The 20,663-nt window shown below is 38.2% G+C and overlaps 2 protein-coding genes across 4 annotated transcripts in view; both read left to right on the top strand.

Annotated features, from left to right (window-relative positions):
- Nucleotides 1-675: 675 nt before the first annotated feature.
- LOC125284277 (cytochrome P450 2F2-like) lies at nucleotides 676-11,902 on the top strand. Of its 3 annotated transcripts, XM_048228164.1 has the most exons (13): nucleotides 2,569-3,471; nucleotides 4,026-4,132; nucleotides 4,540-4,618; nucleotides 5,230-5,298; nucleotides 5,422-5,530; nucleotides 8,627-8,699; nucleotides 9,971-10,123; nucleotides 10,255-10,415; nucleotides 10,522-10,695; nucleotides 10,788-10,926; nucleotides 11,027-11,214; nucleotides 11,322-11,463; nucleotides 11,684-11,902. In XM_048228164.1, the coding sequence occupies exons 5-13, from the start codon at nucleotides 5,474-5,476 to the stop codon at nucleotides 11,869-11,871; spliced, it is 1,275 nt and encodes a 424-aa protein (XP_048084121.1). In that variant the 5' UTR covers nucleotides 2,569-3,471; nucleotides 4,026-4,132; nucleotides 4,540-4,618; nucleotides 5,230-5,298; nucleotides 5,422-5,473; the 3' UTR covers nucleotides 11,872-11,902. The 3 variants fall into 3 exon arrangements, with proteins under 3 accessions (XP_048084120.1, XP_048084122.1, XP_048084121.1); XM_048228165.1 differs by lacking the exons at nucleotides 4,540-4,618; nucleotides 5,230-5,298 and having other exon boundaries at nucleotides 2,568-3,471; nucleotides 5,433-5,530; XM_048228163.1 differs by lacking the exons at nucleotides 2,569-3,471; nucleotides 4,026-4,132; nucleotides 4,540-4,618; ... (1 more) ...; nucleotides 5,422-5,530; nucleotides 8,627-8,699 and adding exons at nucleotides 676-875; nucleotides 1,328-1,490.
- Nucleotides 11,903-15,428: 3,526 nt separating this feature from the next.
- The window catches only part of nol10 (nucleolar protein 10), a 29,555-nt gene continuing 24,320 nt past the window's right edge, over nucleotides 15,429-20,663 (top strand). Inside the window, exons 1-2 of the mRNA XM_048228566.1 lie at nucleotides 15,429-15,812; nucleotides 16,161-16,206. Coding sequence (XP_048084523.1) covers nucleotides 15,747-15,812; nucleotides 16,161-16,206 — 112 coding nt within the window. The 5' untranslated portion in view covers nucleotides 15,429-15,746. The remainder of the gene's footprint in view (nucleotides 15,813-16,160; nucleotides 16,207-20,663) is intronic.

Here is a 20,663-nt window from a genome sequence, read left to right as displayed (position 1 = left end):
GAGGAAATTTGAAAGACAACCGATTATCCCGCCCCTCGGACTGAGCACTGCGAACGGTGAGTGCCCAGACCCTACATTTTAATGTGGGTCTGGCTTGTCAGGCTAACTATTCTATTCTTTCAATTTTTATATTGTTTAATATTTCTGCTGCTTATTCTTACTATTGCTGGATCCATCTTCCATGGCTGTTCATTTCCCCAGTGTGGGATTAAATAAAGTCTTATCTTATTTCTTATCTTATTTTATCTGAAAGGCTTTTTGGATGCATCTAATTTTAAAATATTTGTATAAGGTTACAGTTGTGCTTATTATTTGTTTATAATTTGGTCTAATTTTAATAGCTAGGTATAGTAATGAGGTACTATGTATTCTTAGATGGCTTGCAAAAATTATTGTATCCTAATCTTGGCCTCAGTATTAAGTTGTGGTTATAGAATTTTATTCGGTCCAAAACAAAATGATTTACTACATTTGTTGAACTAAACTTAATTTTGTTTATCAAAACTGACTCGCCACAGGTCTCTTTCTCTCATTCTCTCACTCACTCTCTCTCACACACACTCACACACTCTCTCTCTCTCTCTCTCTCTCACACACACACACACACACACACACACACACACACACACACACACACTAAGTGGGCGGGCTGTGCTCGCTATTTATCTCAGAGTTTAAAGTTAAGAGCACAGAGTAGTAGGCCAACAGTCATCATGTGGGCTGCTTTGATTCTGCTGTGGATCTGTGTGTGCCTGGTCCTTGTTCAGCTCAGGACTCGCAGGCCAAACAAGTTCCCTCCTGGTCCCCGGCCCCTGCCTTTCTTTGGGAACCTGCTGGAGTTCAGCGTGCTCAACCCACTAAATGATCTACAGCGGGTAAAATATGATTCATTTCCAGTGTCTTGCCATGAACTTTGCTCCATTTTTCAGAGAGGTTTGTCAGGATATAGAGATTTAGATTGGGAAGTTAGTCTTGAGATATTAGCAATGTTTAAACTCATTTTTGAGGCAGATTCAGTGGAAGACATACTGTAGACGGATTTACAGGTCTCTATAGATAGTAGTCTTTTATCTCTTTCCTAACAAGTGTAAATTCATTTGATCTTCATGAATATGAAACTTGATCTCCATCATGAATAAGATCTTCAGTCATATTATTCTATTTATGTCAATACAGAATAGGCTATACTGGGAGTTGGGGTCTATGCACAGTACATCTTGTAAAATAACTATCTTCGTGAGACCTGTGTGTGTATGTGTAGATATGCATGTGCTGCACTACACCATACAAACATTCACAGATTGTATTTTGTTTTTCATGCCAGTAGATGTCAGACAAATATGGTAAGATTTTTAGTGTGTTCATTGGCTCAAGGCCGGCCGTTTTCCTGCATGGAGTGGAGGCAATAAAGGAGGCTCTGGTGACGAAAGGTGTAGATTTTGCTGGGCGACCTCAAGGCCTCATGGTCAACGATATTACACAAGGCCGAGGTAAACACCATAAACCATATTTATCATTATAGCTAGCTTTTCAACTATGTAAGATTATATTGTGCTGTTTAACACTTATAACTATAGTTGTAAATATTTACAACTTGTTGAAACAACTCCTCCCTTATGATAAATAGATGTGACATAGGGAAGCAACTATGATGCATAGTTACATCATACATGAAACATTGTATGTAATGTATCCACTGTTTTCAAACAGGATATAGGGTACGTCTCAAATAGACCTATTTCTGAGAAAGTGTATTTTTGTAGTGGACGAGAAGAAAAGGTTTTGTTTACCAGGTTATTCAGAAACACCAAGGCAGCACTGTTGTTAAAACTGAATGTGGTCCATGATGTCTAATGTTCAAATAGCTTGACTGGAAGACCACGGGCAAACATTACAACAATGCAGTTACATAAGGTCCAGTTAAGGAAACATACTGATAAAAGACCATTCATTTCTACACTATGTTGTAATGTGCTTTTACACTCTAAAAACAGATTGGTTAAAAAAACAACTAATATCGTTGGTTAAGCATATATTAGTTAATTTAACAAACATATTGGTAATTATTAAACCAATACATTAGTTATTCATTAACCAACATCATTAGTTAAGCAAATATTGGTTAATTTAACTAAGACACATAGGTTATCCATTAACCAATCTCATTTGTTCATGGATTTTTTTTCCTCAACAACCAATTTAATTGGTCAGCACTCACTTTAAGAAAATGAAATAACAAATATTATTGTTTAACCAGCTATCTGTTAATTTAACCAAGAGTTATCGGTTTACATTGAATGTACCATATCCAGGGTTTCTGTGGGGTCTTTGAAGTCTAACATTTAAAATATAAAATAGGCCTAGCCTGTATTTGTGAAGCTTCAGGAGTTTTGCCTACACTTTGCCTTTGTTAGGCTATATTGAAATTATGACAGAATTTTCTTGATTAGGGTAAGGCCCCCTCTGTGAAAGTAGGCTAGGCCTATAGGTCCTGTGTACATGGCTGCCATTTCTGCATAGCATGTTAAAGTTTAATGTTTTTTTTTTTTTTTTATTTCCCCTTGGGGATCAATAAAGTATCTATCTATCTATCTATCTAAGTGGAGGATTTGACTGTTGATTCACATAGACTTATACATAGTTTTCTTAAAGGCGCTCAATGCCTTCAGCCCCTTGCATTCCCCAGGGGGATCCTGCAGTTTGGACTGTGTCATGCTCCCATCGAGCCCTTGACTGAAGCGGAGTGGTTCACAAACCAAATAGCCTATATTAAATAGCCTATATTTATTTAGGTCTTAAATTGGCAGATGCACCAGTGCGGTGCATTTTGTGTGGACCACTTGCTTGAATTGTGTCTTCTATTTGAGGGGAAGTGAACTTTTTTTCATGTGAAGTTGCAGCCTGTATAGGCTAGTCCTAAAAAGTGTAGGCTATACCCTACCCAGCGGGCACCTTGATGTCAATTTGATGTCAAGAATTAGTCAAGGCTTTGACCAACATGTTGAGCATAATTTCATACTATTTTAGCTTTACAAGCTGGCTTGCTTGTGATTGTAAAGAGGTTCAACAGGGACATGTAGTCACTATAAAACTTGGGTCAATATGATTAATGTTAAATCAGTCAAATTGATCTGAAATTGACGTCACACCATATGAGAACCATAATAATCATAATAGTAGTAATAATAGCCCACTAGGCTAATGTTACTATTGTTTGGACACTTCTATCAATCAGTTTAGTAGCCATTTCAATGTAACAGTCTAAAATGGCAACAAGTTAATAATTTTCACATAGGCTACGATTGTGTTTAACGCTCTTGATAAGCGCATGCGCACACACAGCAATTCCCATCCCCCACCCCTGACTGACATTTCAACTCCAGCCACCAGTGACTTCAACTGTCACTTTTCTGTCATGCAGCTGACTACATGTGTAAGCTGTTCAAACTCTGCCTGTCCTTATCATTCAAGGTAAGAATTAAAGTACTTTGTATGTCAATTGAAAACGGGAATTTATTAGAAATATAGCTTTTATTGTTTTCATAATGGAATGTTAACCAAATATGTTAGAATTAGCTAGCAATGAGCTAACATCTAACTAACGTTAGCGATGTTAGCTGTGAATGTTAGCTTTTCCAGTAACTAACTTCACCATTATGTGGAATATCTGTGTTGAATGATGTGTTAATATCATATCTAGCAATAATTCTGTCTGAGATGTCGTTATGAATAGAGTTTTAGTTTGAATGAAATATCTGGCACAAGTAGGTTAGCTCTAGCTAACTTAGCTAGCTGCTACATTTAAAGTGTCTTTACATGTCTATTACCATGAGACACAGATGAAAGTTGTTAACGTTACCTTGCTAACTTGGGGTGTGTGTGTGTGGGGGGGGGGTACTTGCTCTGAGACATGTGTTTACTTAACATGCATGTGAGTGTAGCAGTGCTTCAGTGATGGTCTTTTCATGTTCTGTGTGTTTTTTAATTTGTTAATCTTAGTCTCCTTCTGTTCCCTCTGTTTACAGACTGTGTGTTATGAGGACTGCTTCCCTGAGAATGCTGAGTGCATTCTGGAATATTCCAAATGTGTGCCACTTCCATACGGACGCCCGCAAGAGAGTTCACTCATCAGGTAGAGACACACACACACATACACGTAGAATTACATTAGGGCTGTAACGATATGCAATTTGAAACCTAAATCGCAATACTCATATCCACGAACCTGTGTCGCGGTGTGAAAAGGCAGAACCGCGACACACCCTTTCTAGTGTTTCACACAGCGCTTTGCAGCTTACAGTATAAGCAACACACATCTCCCGCTTTACTTACCGGTAGCCTACGTTGTCCAAAAATACATAAATAAATCATAATTTCATACCGCTCATTACTTTCATTGTAGACTATGCTTGCAACTTTACCAAATAGTATAGAAGTAAACAAAAAAGTATTTGAGGATGTATTTGTGTCTGTAACTGTGTTTAGTTTATCCCCTGTTTTTATGTGTCTGTTGCTATGTGTGCTCCATCAACTGTCTAGGTCAAAGTTGGTCTGTCCTGATGGCACTACCTGCTGCTTGATGATGTCTAGTAGCCATCGCTGCTGCCTTCAACGCAGTGTAAGTGTTTGTGTTTTGAATATATATTTTTTCCATGGTGAGGGCTTTGGGGTATGTTATTGTGCATGTTTGACATATGTGCTATGTAATGCATTAAAGGTTGTATCAGCGATTTCAGGCCCAAAAAAGGCCCAAACATAAATGATCACATTCATCTAATCTTTCCTAACGATCTGCTAGCTGTCTGCCCCATAAGCAGGCCATCAAAAAAAATGCGTCTCTGTAGGCAGCCTAGGCTCTGAGATCTGTACACAAAAACAATTGCTACCAACAAGGGTTGGCAAACACTCAAAGGCAAAATAAAGTGTTTCAACCAATAACTGACAAGATGCGCGTTTAGGAGAGTTTTAATTGTACGGGAGTGAGGGGGAGAGAGTAGCGAGCTAGCTATCGCTGATACAACCTTTAATACAGAAACTAATCATGATTATTGCAGCTACTTAAAATGGTCTTGAATTTTGCAATTTAGCCACGTTTACCATTGTGTTGGTGGTAATGTGAGCAGTGAATATCTGCCAAACTGATCATAATCATTATTTAAAAAATTGTACAGCAACTCAATTTATTGTACAGCATGCATAATTTGGTTTAATCCTATCTTTTATTGACAGAGTCCTCACAAATAAACTGATATCAAGAATTAACATAGATGGTGATGGTGGCAAGTGTGCCTTCAGAAGGTATTTATAATTTATTTTTGTACACCAGATTGACTTACCTTTCCTTATTTTTTTAATGCTATGATTTTTATCTTAATCAACAATAACCAGATGTATGGCAAATGGTGTTTTATTTTTTTTTAGGTGCCACCCAGCAGTCCCAGCCTGCTTTTGCAAGTCCGATGGGGGATGATCTATGTTAAGGTCGTGTAAGCAAGAAGGCAAGTGCTGCTGCAGGCAATGTTGCGATAAGGTATGATATCACACAGACATACTACTGCTCAGAAGTGTAGGGTCACTGTGAAATGTGACCCTGCAAGGCGATACCAGTCGTTTTGGTAAAATTTACAAAATTAAGTTAATGTGCTCACATGAACGGCCATTGACTAAGCTTTCCATCGATATGTATATCGAGGGTATTGCAAAAAGTATCGCTAAGATAACCGCATCCAAAGTTGGCATGGTTCTCCTGTCACATTACGCCAGAAGAGGAGAAAATCACCTTTTTAAGTAAATTGTCACGTGCGATAATGTGAGGACACAGCAATTATTAGCCTTACAGTAGTGTGACTTTGAAGCGGATGACTGACTATGTCCAGTTTTATCAACCGAGTGAGTGTCTTTTTCTTCCCCCTAGTTCATACCTGGGACGGTCATAAGGTGTCACTATAGAATAGAATTAATGTATTTCGGGGGAAGTAAGGGGAGAAGAAGTTCTGTGTACACAGATTGTGCAGGCTATAGGCCCACTTTTAAAATGTGCTACGTTAATGGAAAACTTCTCCTGGTCCGTAAAATGACGCCAGGATATTTCTAAAAGTTCGTGCTTTTGACCGTTCGTGCCCTGAAAGGCAAGTCTTTCACATTCATATTCGGTTACATCTGCCAAGAACGATAGAGAGCTTACACATTGAGTAACGAGTAGCCTAATGAGTAAATTTTAGCTCTACTGTAAAACCTTATAGCGGCGTGGACAAATGGAATGACTGCTAACTGTGTTTAATCTTCACCTAAATAAAGTCAGGGTTTAGAGCAACACCAAAGAGTTTTTTGTACCTTAAAATAATGTTTCCAAAATCGTTTCAGTGGTTCATCAACTTGTAACAGGGTGAACGGCACTTCTGCATTAAACTTTATGGACCTCTATCGGCTATAACCGCATCTATGTAAGTTTGCCAGATCGGGTACCGGTCTGTAGTTCGATGGTTCAAGACATAAGAAACTACAAATTTGACTTGCATCTGATGTCGCAATATATCGTACTTTCATAAATCGTGCAACATATTCTAACATATTCTACCTTGTCTGTGGACATCGTTATTTGCAAAGCCGGTGCTGGATAAACAAATAGCGTGCGTGCAGAGGGAAAGTTATTTGGTGTTGCTTTAACAGTCAAAACGTATGTTTATCCGTGAAATTTGTTCACAATATGAAAGTGTAGACTGTATGCTGTCGAATGCAAGCAGCGTGTATGCGCTCCGCTTCCGTTGTTGTTTAAAGGGAAACTTGGCAGGATTTCCCCCTCTGCTGGAGAAATTGTGCATTATGCTATTTCAAACTGTGGGAAAAGGTACCATAGGGTCCATAAAGCACATGGATTTGTTTACAAGCTAGCAAACGGTTAGCATAAGTTTGGCAGAACTATGTGGATGTTACAAGGTAAGAAACACGATTTAAAACGAGTTTCTTGTTTCTCACTTCTCTTTCCGGGACGGTAGTCTCAATGTTGCAAGGTTGGTTTTCCGCCTGGGGACGCTAGACGCAGCGGGGAAAGTCACCATTTTCACCGGAACAGGTCATTTAACCATCCAAATGATTTCTAAACGGGTTTATTACGTTGAAATAGTTGCCAAGTTCCCCTTTAAAGATTGAATGTGAAACGGATTTGGAGCCAAAGGCTAAAATTTAACGCAGCTACAATTTGTAAGGTATCACCAATATCAATTTAATGTTATAGATGTATGGCCATATACATTCTTAAAATGGTTCTGGTCTAGACTTAAATATCTATTGAAAACTTCACAATGGAGGGTGTTTTTAGAGCGTGATCTGCAGGCGACCTGTTGGCTATTTTTAGAAGGTGCGCTGGGAGACCACTGATTTAGACTGTTAAACCCTGACTTTATTTAGGTGAAGATTCAACACATTAGCAGTCATTCTCTCTGTCCACGCCGCTATAAGGTTTTACGGTAGAGCTAAAATTTACTCATTACTCATTACTCGTTACTCAATGTGTCAGCTCTTTCCATCATTCTTGGCAGATGTAACCGAATATGAATGTGAAAGACTTGCCTTTCAGGGCACGAACGGTCAAAAGCACGAACTTTTAGAAATATCCTGGCGTCATTTTAGGGACGTTTTTCCATTGACGTAGGCCTAGCGCATTTTAAAAGCCTATACACAATCTGTGTCTCACAGACTTCCTCTCCCCTTACTTCCCCCGAAATACATTAATTATATTATATAGTGACACCTTATGACCGTCTCAGGTATTAACTAGGGGGCAGAAAAAGACACTCACTCGGTTGATGAAACTGCACATAGTCAGTCATCCGCTTCAAAGTCACGCTACTGTAAGGCTAATACTAGCTGTGCCCTCACACTATCGCACGTGACAATTTACTTAAAAAGGTGATTTTCTCCTCTTCTGGCATATCGTAACAGGAGAACCACGCCAACTTTGGATGCGGTTATCTTAGTGATACTTTTTGCAATACCCTCGATATACATATCGTTGGAAAGCTTAGTGTATGGTTGTTCATGTAAGCACAATAACTACCAAAGCGACTGGTTTCCCCTTGCAGGGTCACATATTGGTGGTGTGTATATAGTGCACATCTGCATTACTTCTAACTATCGCACCTGACTTCTAAGCTGCTAGTGTGGGGTTGCTTTTATTTGTCACACAAGCTGAGTAGTTTGCATTAAAGGTGCTCTAAGCGATGTTCGGTAACGTCACTTCTGTTGACATTCAAAGGAAACAGAGAGCTAGCTCACCCCTCGCTCCCCTTCCCTCCCATGCAACTGAAACTCTCCTGAACGTGCATCTCATCAGTGATTGGCTGGAACAATATGTTATGTTTCATGGTCCAGGCTGGACCAGGCTGTTTTTGTTGGCCATGTTTGGAGCCTGGGCTGTCCAGAGACCGCGCTTTTTTTACAGTGTATTCAGGGGACAGGCAGCTAGTTGATGGTCAGGTGATATTTGTTTTATGTGACAAAAATGTTTTCGCTTATAAACATCGCTTAGAGCACCTTAATTATATTCATGGACACGGTCAATTGTAATATATGCTTACTTTCTTTTATATTCATATTTTGTTTTTTTGTTTTTTTTTTGTCGCTCCAGCCTGCAACAGATATAGCCGGCCTTCTAAAATCCAAGAATGAGGAATGCCTGAAACAAGGAACAACTCGGCAGTGTATGTGAACGTGTTTACCTGTGTGTGTATGAGTGTGCATGTGAGGGTATGCGTGTGAGTATGTATGTGTGTGGGAGTGTATGAGTGGTGGGTGTGTGTGTGTGTACAACTTGTGCTCTGATTGTGCACCAGTTTGCTCATGGTTATGTGTTAGCCTGTACACTTTTTGTTTTGTTTTAGGTGGGTGAATATTTATATATGTATGGGTGTGTGCTGTAATGTATGTGTTTGTGTGTAAATCCGTTGAGTTCATATCAGATGAGGGCAACACCATGCCAGTTTGATCATGGTTATGCGTTTAAATGTATGTGACTACACCTGTATGTATGCTTATGTATATTAGCCTGTATGCTTTTTGTTTCGTTTTGGTGGGTGAATATGTGTATGGGTGGGTTGTTTTGTTGCTGGTTGTCTTTAAACAGTAAACTTGTTTAAAATACCTTAAGTCATTGGTTATTTGTCAAGAAACTATTTAGTTATCAGTTTGTTGGTTAATACAGCCTAGTTATATTGGTTAATTTTACAACTGAGAAAAATTGGTTGAAAATTTAACCAATCTGCTTAACTAATATGTTAGTCGGACACATATTACACGATCTAATGGTTAAAACAATCTAGTTATATTGGTTAATTTTTCAACTGAGAAAAATTGGTTGAAAATTTAACCAATCTGCTTAACTAATATGTTAGTCGGACACATATTACACGATCTAATGGTTAAAACAATCTAGTTATATTGGTTAATTTTTCAACTGAGAAAAATTGGTTGAAAATTTAACCAATCTGCTTGACTAATATGTTAGTCGGACACATATTACACAATCTAATGGTTAAAACAACCTAGTTAGATTGGTTAATTTGTCAACTAATGAAAATTGGTTAACATTTAACTAAGTCAGATTTGTCAATTTGACTAATAGTTAGTTGGACACTTAATACACAATCTAATTGGTTAGTGCAACCTAGTGGGATAGGTTAATTTGTCAACTGATGAAAATTGGTTAAAAACTTAACTAAAGTCCAATTTGTCAATCTAACTAATTTGTTATTCGGACACATATTACACGATGACATTGGTTAAAATTGATTGATATCATGGTTAATCCAACTAATCTGTTTTTAGAGTGTACCAGTTTACCATATCCAGCGGGAAGGTTACTAGAGTGATATTTACGACATTTATGAAAAATACTCTGCAACTGGGGAAGCCCAGTAGCAAATAAAAACAAAACTGCACTGGATTGATTAAACACTTTACTTCTGCTCTGTAGGTGTGATTCTGGTAGACTATGGGTCCAGCTGGAGGGACCACAGGCGCTTTGCACTGATGACCCTGAGGAACTTTGGTTTGGGGAAGCAGTCAATGGAAGAAAGAATCTACGGAGAGCTTTCTTATGTTATTGCAGAATTGGACCAAAGTGTTGGTATGAGTAATATTTAGTTGTACAAGTCTTGTTTTGGCATATTCGTTTTACTTTGATATTTTCAAAATGATCTGAAATATTAAAACAATTAGCAAAATGTTATGGATGATATCGATTAAATGTTTCTACAGGAAAATCCATGAGCCCGCAGACTATGTTCCACAATGCTGCCTCCAATATAATTTGCACTGTTCTCTTTGGAGCACGTTATGAGTATAATGACGAGGCCCTAAAGATTTTTATCAAGCTCTACACTGAGAATGCAAAGATTACCAATGGACCTTGGGCCATGGTACGGTATTAGTAACCATGTTATGCTGTCTTTTTCCAATGTAATATGTTTATGACCATGGCATCTTTGGGATTTAGATTTGACCCAAATATTCCTTCTCCTGCAGGTTTATGACACTTTTCCTATGGTAAGGAGCTGGCCCCTGCCTTTCCAAAGGGCTTTTGAGAATGCTGCAATAGCACAGAAAATGAGCATGGATTTAATCAATCACCATAAGAAGACCAGGATCCCAGGGCAGCCACGGGATTTCATTGACTGTTACCTGGATGAGATGGATAAGGTTTGCATCATGACAGGGTCCCTCACAGGAAAACATTTTCCATGTTATCTGTATTTGCATGGTTCTCATCAAACCTTTCCACTCCTGCCTAGAGAGGAGAAGATGGGTCCACATTTGTAGAGCCACAGCTTATGATGTATATCCTGGACCTACATTTTGCTGGAACAGACACCACTTCCAACACTCTTCTCACTGCTTTCCTTTATCTGTCCACTCATCCAGATATTCAGGGTTTGTTCTTGAAACAACTTTACTTATGTCACAGTTCATGCAGATATCACAAAGGCATTAGTCTCTTTGATCACCGTGAACTGTCTCTGTGCTACCTTAGAGAAATGTTATCAAGAGATTGAGGAGGTTCTGGAGGACAAAGACCAGGCCTGCTTTGAAGACAGACACAGAATGCCTTACACTCAAGCTGTTGTCCATGAATCACAGCGTATCGCCAACACTGTGCCTCTCAGCGTGTTCCACTGCACAACTAAAGACACAGAGCTGTTGGGGTATCATATCCCTAAGGCAAGATGGCTGGAACAATTTGAACTCATTTCATTTATCGTATTCAAATATCTCTGCAGCTGAACTTAACTGAAATGGTAAATGGTTTCATCTCCTTTCTCTCACAGGGCACTTTGATCGTTCCTAACCTGGGGTCTGCCATGCGTGAGGAGGGACAATGGAAGTTTCCTCATGAGTTCAATCCTTCCAACTTCCTAAACGAACAGGGAGAGTTTGAGAAGCCTGAGGCCTTCATGCCCTTCTCTGTTGGTAAGATGCTAGTATGTGATACGCAAAATATGCATGAGTCATAATGCCCTAAAATATCCTCTACACTCACTTCTGCTCACTTTTGCTAATTAGTAGGCCAGAGAATATGATTAACAGGCATGTGGAGACACTTGTCCTGACTGTGTACTCAAACATCTCCAAACATCCCTCCATCAACGTTCCAAACATTTCTCTACATTTATGCATTCTCATGTGGCAGGTCCCCGTGTCTGTCTTGGTGAGGGTTTGGCCCGTATGGAACTCTTCTTGATCATGGTCACTCTATTGCGTCGCTTCAAGTTTGCCTGGCCTGAGGATGCCGGAGATCCAGACTTCACTCCCGTTTTTGGTGTGACCTTGACACCCAAACCTTACAGCATGACTGTGACTCTGAGGAGGACAGAATAGGCTTGTAGAACCACAATAAAAACAATAGAAAGGAATCTTGAGTAAAATATCATTCCAAATTTAAAATGCACTTCCACACAAGGATAAACAATAGACAGAATGGTCAATTTTGGGTCAATGCTAATTCTTGACATTTTGCCTATACTGTTACGGATCTTGCATCTTCATAATAAGCTAAGATGTCAAGAGACCTTCACTTTGTATTATGACTTTTAAAGAATGATTAGTAAATGTGCATATATTGTATTTTTCTCATCTTTGGTGTGTTTACCTTTTAAGTAGATATTTAACATTTAGATTTAACACAATGGTTAAAATAAATCTCAATCTGGATTTGTCTGATGCCTTTCTCAAGTGAATCAGTAGGATGAAAACCTGAAGGGCACAGTTCAAAAATGATGCCAAGAAATATGTTCTGTCGAGTATGTAAAATAACTGTTGTTGACACACCACAATTCAGCAAATATCACAGCCCTGCTCACATCTTCGTGTCGTGCCATAGACTTTAGTTATTTTATTCACTGAGACATTTTTTTATTGAAAAAATGCCTTGACTCATTTTTTTCTGATGATTTACAATGCTCTGAAACCCAAATAGGAAAAACAAGCTGATTTTTCTTTTAAGCTTAAAAGAAAAATCAGCTTGTTTTTCCTATTTGGGTTTCAGAGCATGCTAGAATTTGATAGCAAAATGTACATTCTTGACATGGCTCTGATTGGCCAACATCTATGCATCTTCCAGGTGGAAGCTATCTTGTTGATTGCTATGGCTCCATCTTATTGGGTGCATTCATATTCATATAGCCTAGCTTTAAGCCATCGCTGCATGAATCTGAACACACCCATTCAGATTGCTATTTTAACAGGGGAGGGAGCATGAGAATTGAACGTAGTCAAAGTCTTTCCTCTATAAAGTATCTGGAGCAGTTTCTATGTTGAAACCATGTGTTGTGTTTCGTGTGCCATGATTCTTTTCAGGAATGCTATTGTGTAGGCTTCTGAAATTCATGGTCAGCTTTGATGCATTGCACTGTATGCCTACCCTACCTTAACAATATGGTAATTAAGTGTCCTCACTTAGGTTAGTAGCCTCGGCTAACCTATCTTTAATAGGTATCTTTATTATGATGGATTTGTTTACCTACATTGGATGGATTTGTTTTATGGAGAAACCTGTGTGTTAAATGTTCTGATTTGTGGAATTGTAAAAAGATCCAGAATTCCCTCAGTAGGCCTAAACACAATTTTGAAGCTGTCTTTGCCAGATTCCTGTCATGGTAAAGGTAAAGAAGCCTAATGGGGGAAACAACTAAATTGAGGGTAGGCTACACAGCAGAGGTGGGACCAAGTCACTGTTTGGCAAGTCTTAGCAGTCAAGTCCAAGTCAGTCCCAAGTAAAGACGGAGAAGGGCAAGTCGAGTCCAAGTCCAAGTCACCTCAAAGCCAAGTCGAGTCCAAGTCCAAGTCCTGAACAAGTCATCAGGTACTCTTCACTTAATTATGCCATTATTAGACTATCGATCATAATTTTAACACATCAATCTAATCTACAGTAGGTTTTTTCTAAATACAGATTAAAATATGTTCAATGGTTCTGTCTTGAAATCTTTTACGATATATGCCTGCACATACCTGTGAAATATACGCATGAGCATACCGTAATCTGTACGAAACGGATAGCTAAGACACTCAGCACAGCAGCAAATATATATTGCTTTTCCAAATTGCGGCGTCCACTGTAATAATTTGACTGATGGCATTTCACTGTGTTAGGCCACAGATTTGCCTGCAAACAATTTATTAGGCTGTCTGTCAGTGGCACTCATAAGGGAAGCCAAGGTCATGGTTAACAATTACAATAAATGGTAAGAATCGTCACATAGGCTACATTAGTAAATTGCTGCAGTTAAATATTTTACGTTTTTATTAGGGCTGTCAAACGATAAAAAAAAAAAAACTATTTAATTTCATATTTTGAAATGAATGAATCAAGATTAATTGCGATTAAAAAGTAAATTTTCTCCCTAAAGACTAAGCTTCTTATATGTACGACGGAGTATTAGGGCCACACATGAAGACAACAAATATTTTACCATGGCGAGATTAAACTCGACATGTTGACTTTAAAGTCGACATTTCGAGAATAAAGTTGAAATGTCATGTCGACATTAAACTCGACATTTCGAGAATAAAGTTGAAATGTCATGTCGACTTTAAAGTCGCCATGTTGACATTAAACTCAACATTTCGAGAATAAAGTTGAAAGTCTGGGATTGGGGAGAGCACTTATTATACCTTGTCTAGTGCATAAGCACGAAGTTGAACTTTTAGATGAAAAACACTCTTTAATAGGCTAATAGGCCTACAATAAATTAATAATAAATCGTTATGACGTTTAGCCTACTTTTGACCGTCGCATTTATCGCCTGTAACTCCGTGATAACAGGAAAGTATTTGGCTGAGCAACGGAGGTTAATATGTTTTATGTTTTGTCCACATGATGTAGGCCTATGTCTAATCATTGTTGCACTCGAAGAAAACGGCAATGTTATTCGTTCTCCCTTTCAATCGTCCCGAGCGGTCGTTCTCTCTCCAAACTAACTTTATTCTCAAAATGTTGAGTTTAATGTCGACACGTCGAGATTAAAGTCGACATGATATTTCAACTTTATTCTCGAAATGTCGAGTTTAATGTCGACATGTCGACTTTAAAGTCAACATGTCGAGTTTAATCTCGCCATGGCAAAAATATTATTTTTCTTCATGTCTGGCCGTCGTATATATGGCATATTAAATACAGCATAAATCACAAAATTACTGAGTAACCACAAAGGTAAAAGTAAAACACTTCTATATTATTTAAAGGATAATAATGACATAGTAATTTTGTTTTAAAATATTCATTTCTTAAATACTATACATGTGATGCTGTTTAACTAATTTGTAAAAGGTGCACTGTCACTTTAAGCCCAGTGAGTAATCACAGTGAGTGCAGCCTATGTCAAAATGCCCTGGCTTTCACAGTTTATAACAGTAGTGAGTATAAATCCGCAATTTCCTCTAATCTCGTCTTTGTTTCCTTCATTCCCTTCATAGGCCTACATTTCTCTCCCTTTCGTGCGCGCTGAGACGCGTTCTCAATTAAATGGAGTAGACTAGGCTAGCATAAGTTCAAGTTGGATCTTAATGGAGAGGACCCGAAAAGTATCATCTTTATGTAACAAGCTGTTGATACATTTTGACATTGTAAACGTTTTCTAACAAGAATGCAAATCAGTTTGCAGTAAAGCTAATATTTATTTAATATTGGTCCTTCCTCTGTCTCTTGGTGCCCTACACACAGTGCGTGATGAGTGTGGTGGTAACAGCAGCACTGATCACTGCTCTCACTGCCTGTTTGTGTCCACTATGTTTTGTTTTTTCGTCGCGAGGTGAAAGCATCTCTGGGGTGACTGGTCCACGATCAGGAAATGTATTTTTTGACTCGAGACATGTCAAGTCATTACAAGTCAAAGAGGCAAAGTCCGAGTCAAGTCTCGAGTGAATAGTATTTAAGTCCAAAAATCATGACTCGAGTCCACATGTCTGCTACACAGCACAAACATGCTTGCTGTGTGTGTCCCCTGTGAGGGGGCCTCGCAGACACCCAACAACAGACAAATTGGAAAAATGACCTGTCCGCTTGCGAAATTGCGGAACTATTTGGGCTACTGCTAAGTGTTTCACACGGCCCACAACTGTAGTGCACATCACATCCTGTTGTTGACTCAACGTGGAAAGCATGAGTGAAGTCACTGTAGTTAACCAACAATACAATTTCTTACAATAGTTAGATATTACAGTATGGTTTGTGTGTGATTCTGACAAATATAGCCATGCAGGTATCCACCGTAAATGACGTGAAGATTTACAATCTGAGCCATGGAAAATCACTGCCTGAGGTAAGATGCTGTTCAGCAGCAAGCTAACAGTAACACGCTTTAGCCTGACATGGGTTATGTTATGTACTGCATTGTGCTGTAATATGTTAGTGGCGTAAATGTGGGTTAAATGAGGAAATTTTTAAATAAGCGTTGTCATTCAAACCAGAAGATTTCAAACCTTCAAACTTTATTCATGAATATCAGACTTACATGCTACGTTAGCTGTGTTGACTAGCTTCCACGTCTTTCGAGTGCCAGCTAATGTTATGTTAAGTTACAATGTCAACACACGGCTCATGCTGATACTCAAAGAATTTACAATGGCTTTGCGCAGAACTAACCATTGTTTATATTTTCTTGCTGCAGTGGTTGTCAGACCGGAAGAAAAGGGCTTTGCAAAAAAGTGATGTTGGTGAGTTGTAGATGGAATCACATGCTTTATCATGAACTTTTTTGCATTATTGCATTCTACAGGTCATTCAGTCAAACAGCCAGTAATATTACCAATTTTGATTTCTTCGTTATCTATCTATAGCCTATCTAGATCAATACCTGTCCTAGTACTCATTAGAGTGCACGAAAATGCAATCTACTGTTATCCGATTTCTTCTTTTTACAGTGCATGAAAATGCACTGTACTGTTCTTCCAAGGCTTCTTATTACAGTGCATGGAAATGCACTGTACTGTTCTTCCTAGGCTTCTTATTCTTCTTCTAACGCGTTTAATGCAGCTTCAACCGTTTAACGTAGAAACTTCATTCAAACTATGTTACGTAGGTCTTATTTAGGTGCTATGTATGTTTCATCTTTGTAACTTTTATACTTTAAACTATTAATTAATTATTAAAATTTCCCCATAGACTTAACATTGGCCTTTATGACATCACAGCAATTAGAATCTTCTGCCAGGTGGCCAGGCCATCTGGATCAACTGTCAGTTTCTCAGGCTTTAAGCATACAGTCTCATGCTCTCTTCATACTTCGCCGGTGCTGCCATTATATACACGTTTGCAACAATCGTGTTTCGTTAGCCTGCCTCTGTGCTGTGGATGCAGGATGTAAATTCCATTTTAAACTAGAAAACGCAATTCCAGGGAATTACTTGTGCATGAAAATGCAAAACACATGGTGTGAAATATATTGTTAAAACAGATGATGTGCTAATTGGCAACCAACATGATGAGGTTTAATATAGTTGGAATTACTGAACTAGGTAGATGAGGTTTAATATAGTTGGAATGACTGAACTAGGTAGATGAGGTTTAATATAGTTGGAATGACTGAACTAGGTAGATGAGGTTTAATATAGTTGGAATGACTGAACAGTTAAATAAGTGGATGGTTTAAAAGGTTAAATTATTTGCTAGGTAGATGAGGTTTAATGTAGTTGGAATGACTGAACTAGGTAGATGAGGTTTAATATAGTTGGAATGACTGAACAGTTAAATAGGTGGATAGTTTAAACGGTTAAATTATTTGCTAGGTAGATGAGTTTTAATATAGTTGGAATGACTGACTAGGTAAGACGAGGTTTAATATAGTTGGAATGACTGAAAAGTTAAATAGGTGGATAGTTTAAAAGGTTAAGTTATTTTCTAGGTAGATGAGGTTTAATATAGTTGGAATGACTGGGCAGTTAAATAGGTGGATAGTTTAAATGGTTAAATTATTTGCTAGGTAGATGAGGTTTAATATAGTTGGAATGACTGAACAGTTTAATAGGTGGATAGTTTAAATGGTTAAATTATTTAATAGGGAATTATTGTAGCGAGGGACTTTTTATTTTGAAAACAGTTGTGGAGAGAGGAAACAGTTGAACAGAATGTGTAGTCTTAATAGAATGATTATGAAACAGTTGAAGGCAGAGGATACAGTTGATGGGAGTTATAGTTGACTGACAGTTACAACAGTTGAACAGTTGATAACAGTTGAACAGTTGAACAGTTTAAAAGTTGGATAGTTTAAAGGGACTTTTAATTTGAAACAGTTGTGGGCACAGGAAGCAGTTGAACAGGATCTGCAGTCTTAATACAGCCATATTGTATGCTTAAAGCCTGAGACAGTGGGTGTGTTCGAAACGGGTAAAGTTGCTGCCTTTTAAGATATCTAACTGGGGAGCAAGGCAGCAAGTGCCGTTCGAAACCGAAAAAACAAATTCTGCTGCCTTTTAAGATATCTTAGAATTCCCAGATAACAGTCATTTTTGAAGGCAGCATCGATGCACACTTCATGCTGCCTCCTACCCATAATCCCTTGCGGCAACGTCTGAAACAGCTGTGAAAGGTAAACAAACATGGCGGATGACATCGGTAATGGCTGCTGAATCTGTTTAAAATGTCATTTGTGTGATCTTATTTTGCTTAGATTTGCAGATTACAGATTAGAAATAAACAATTTACTATCTGATTATGCCATTGTTGTAACCATTAATAGCGTCTGGTCTGATATATCTGCCGGCCGTAAAACTAATTTATACCGTTAGCCTGCTAGCTTACGTAAGCTAATTTAGTTTAACGTCAGGCCTTTGCTAACGTCATACCGTAGTGTTAACCAAAGATTCTAGAGTGCTACGCTCATTTTTAAAAGATGCATTTAATCCAAAGTCATGTCTAGTGAGACAGCTCTCTATGTAGGGAGGGAGGCAGTAGGCAGCTGTCTCCCGTTTGGAACACACCCTGTGGCTCCAGGTGGCCTGAACACCTGGCATAGGATTCTAATTGCTATTGTGATGTCATAATCTAATGTTAAGTCAATGGGGAAATGTTAGTAGTTTTTAATTAATAGTTTAAAAAGTATAAAAGTTACAAAGTTGAATACATAGCTGAAGTCACATAAGTAAGACCTGTACGCAACGCAGTTTGAATGAAGTTTCTAAGTTAAACGGTTGAAGCTGTATTAAACGCACAAAAAGCGTTAGGAGAAGAATAATAATAATATTAATATTAAGAATAATTCGGATAACAATAGAGTGCATTTTCATGCACTCTAATAATTTAACCATTTTAACTATCCAACTATTTAACTGTTCAGCCTTTCAAACTGTCAGTTGTCATCAACTATGACACCCGCCAACTGTTTCCTCTGCCCACAACTGGTTCAAAATAAAAGTACTCACAACAATAATTCCCTATTAAATAACCCAACCATTTTCATTATCCAACTATTTAACTGTTCAGCCATTTCAACTGTCAGTCGTCATCAACTACAACTCCCGCCAACGTCATCAACTACAACTCCTCTGTCCTCAACTTCAAAATAAGTCCTTAATACAATAATTCGCTATAAAATAATTTAACTATTTAAACTACTCAACTATTTAACTGTTCACCCATTCCAACTGGCAGCTGTCATCAATTATGACTCCCCGCCAGCTTTTTTCTCTATCTGACCTCCATCTTTTAGACAATATTCAACAATATTTCATTCAGCAGCCATTTTTGCTTTTTCATGCACTCATAATTCCCTGGAATTACATTCTCTAGTTCTAACCTGCATGTCAGTTCTAATAGAGGGAGAGCAGATAGCTAACAAACGTTCAGAAAAAGTCCTTTTGGCAAATTTAAGGAAAAGTCGGTAAAGGGGCTATTTCACACAATTTGAGGGTGCTGAATTCAAATATTTTGTTTACCAAGCTCAATTTTGAGTTTTAAGCTTGCTAATTAGCATAATTAGCATAATTCACATACTTTTTGGTTTTGCCATCAGATATCACAGGAATTGCAAAAAAAAGGCATTAATATACTCTTTATGTATCAGATATGCTGTAGGACAGGACAGGAATTACCCCAATGACCCTCAAGTAGCAAATGAAGATAAGATAAAATTAAAATATAAATTGAAATAGCTCAAATTCAGTATGACCTTTAGAAGCAAAATAGATTCCTTGATAATAAATAAATTGATAGAATAGTAAGTGACTGCTCATTTTTCTGTAGAAAGTACTTTGTCACTAACTATTATGAACAGTTGTCAGTCTTTACAGAGGATTTACACTGTATCTTTTTACTGTAAAGGCGACTGTGCTTGCCTAGTTAAAACATCTCACTGGTGCTCTTTCCTATCATTCAAAGATAGATAGATAGATAGATAGATAGATAGATAGATACTTTATTGATCCCCAGGGGAAATTCAAGCCATGCAAATCCCAGCCATGCAAAAAAATGGAAGAGTGTGCATGTTTGAGGGTTGCTGAAGAGTGCTATGGAGATTGCATTATTTGCAAATAAAAATAAAATTTAGACAAGATATCCTTTATAGTGCAACAAAAAGAAACATTCTCCAGTGCATCATTACTGCATATGATGCTGAAAGGGAAGTGGACCTAGGACAAATCCTCAGCTATAAACTGATTAATGTCCCTGTACTGTAGCTATTGCAGATAGCGATGGTTATTTGTGAAGTGGAAATAAGTCATCCTCACTCAAGTGCTGTCTAGCAATGTGGAATGTCCAGTAGTGATCACTACAAAAACTGCTCATTCAACACTGGTAATAGATGCTCAAGATCTAGTTATGTCTTTAGGGCACCCATCTGGCTGCAGCACATTAAAGAAGTATGCAGGAAAGTTTGTAAGAAACTTTTGTTTTGTTATTTGGTATTTGTTATGTGGTAGCAAATGATGTTGACTATCAAAGAAATAGACCTAATGTAGGAATGCACACAGATATTGCAACAGATACGCTCAGGCCAATCCAAACTGTTCTCATCTGTTGTTCCTCGTTGGTGGAACACACTGCCAGTTCCTACAAGGGCAGGGTCATCCCTCTCCATTTTCAAAAAACTCCTGAAGACCCAGCTCTTTAGAGAACATATCCTCTCATAGCACCACTTACAACAAGTCTTGCTGATCCTAGCACTTACCATCCGTCT

This window comes from Alosa alosa, chromosome 19, assembly GCF_017589495.1.
Source record: "Alosa alosa isolate M-15738 ecotype Scorff River chromosome 19, AALO_Geno_1.1, whole genome shotgun sequence".
Taxonomy (NCBI): domain Eukaryota; kingdom Metazoa; phylum Chordata; class Actinopteri; order Clupeiformes; family Clupeidae; genus Alosa; species Alosa alosa.
The sequence above is the reverse complement of the archived record's forward strand: the minus strand, read 5'-3'. Positions and strand labels throughout refer to the sequence as shown.

Bases quoted from the DNA above. Each gene is read 5' to 3' on its own strand.
- LOC125284277 (XM_048228163.1), top strand. From the start codon at position 714: ATGTGGGCTGCTTTGATTCTGCTGTGGATCTGTGTGTGCCTGGTCCTT. The intron at 876-1,327 runs GTAAAATATGAT...TCATGCCAGTAG, and splicing joins CACTAAATGATCTACAGCGG to ATGTCAGACAAATATGGTAA. The intron at 11,215-11,321 runs GCAAGATGGCTG...TTTCTCTCACAG, and splicing joins TGGGGTATCATATCCCTAAG to GGCACTTTGATCGTTCCTAA.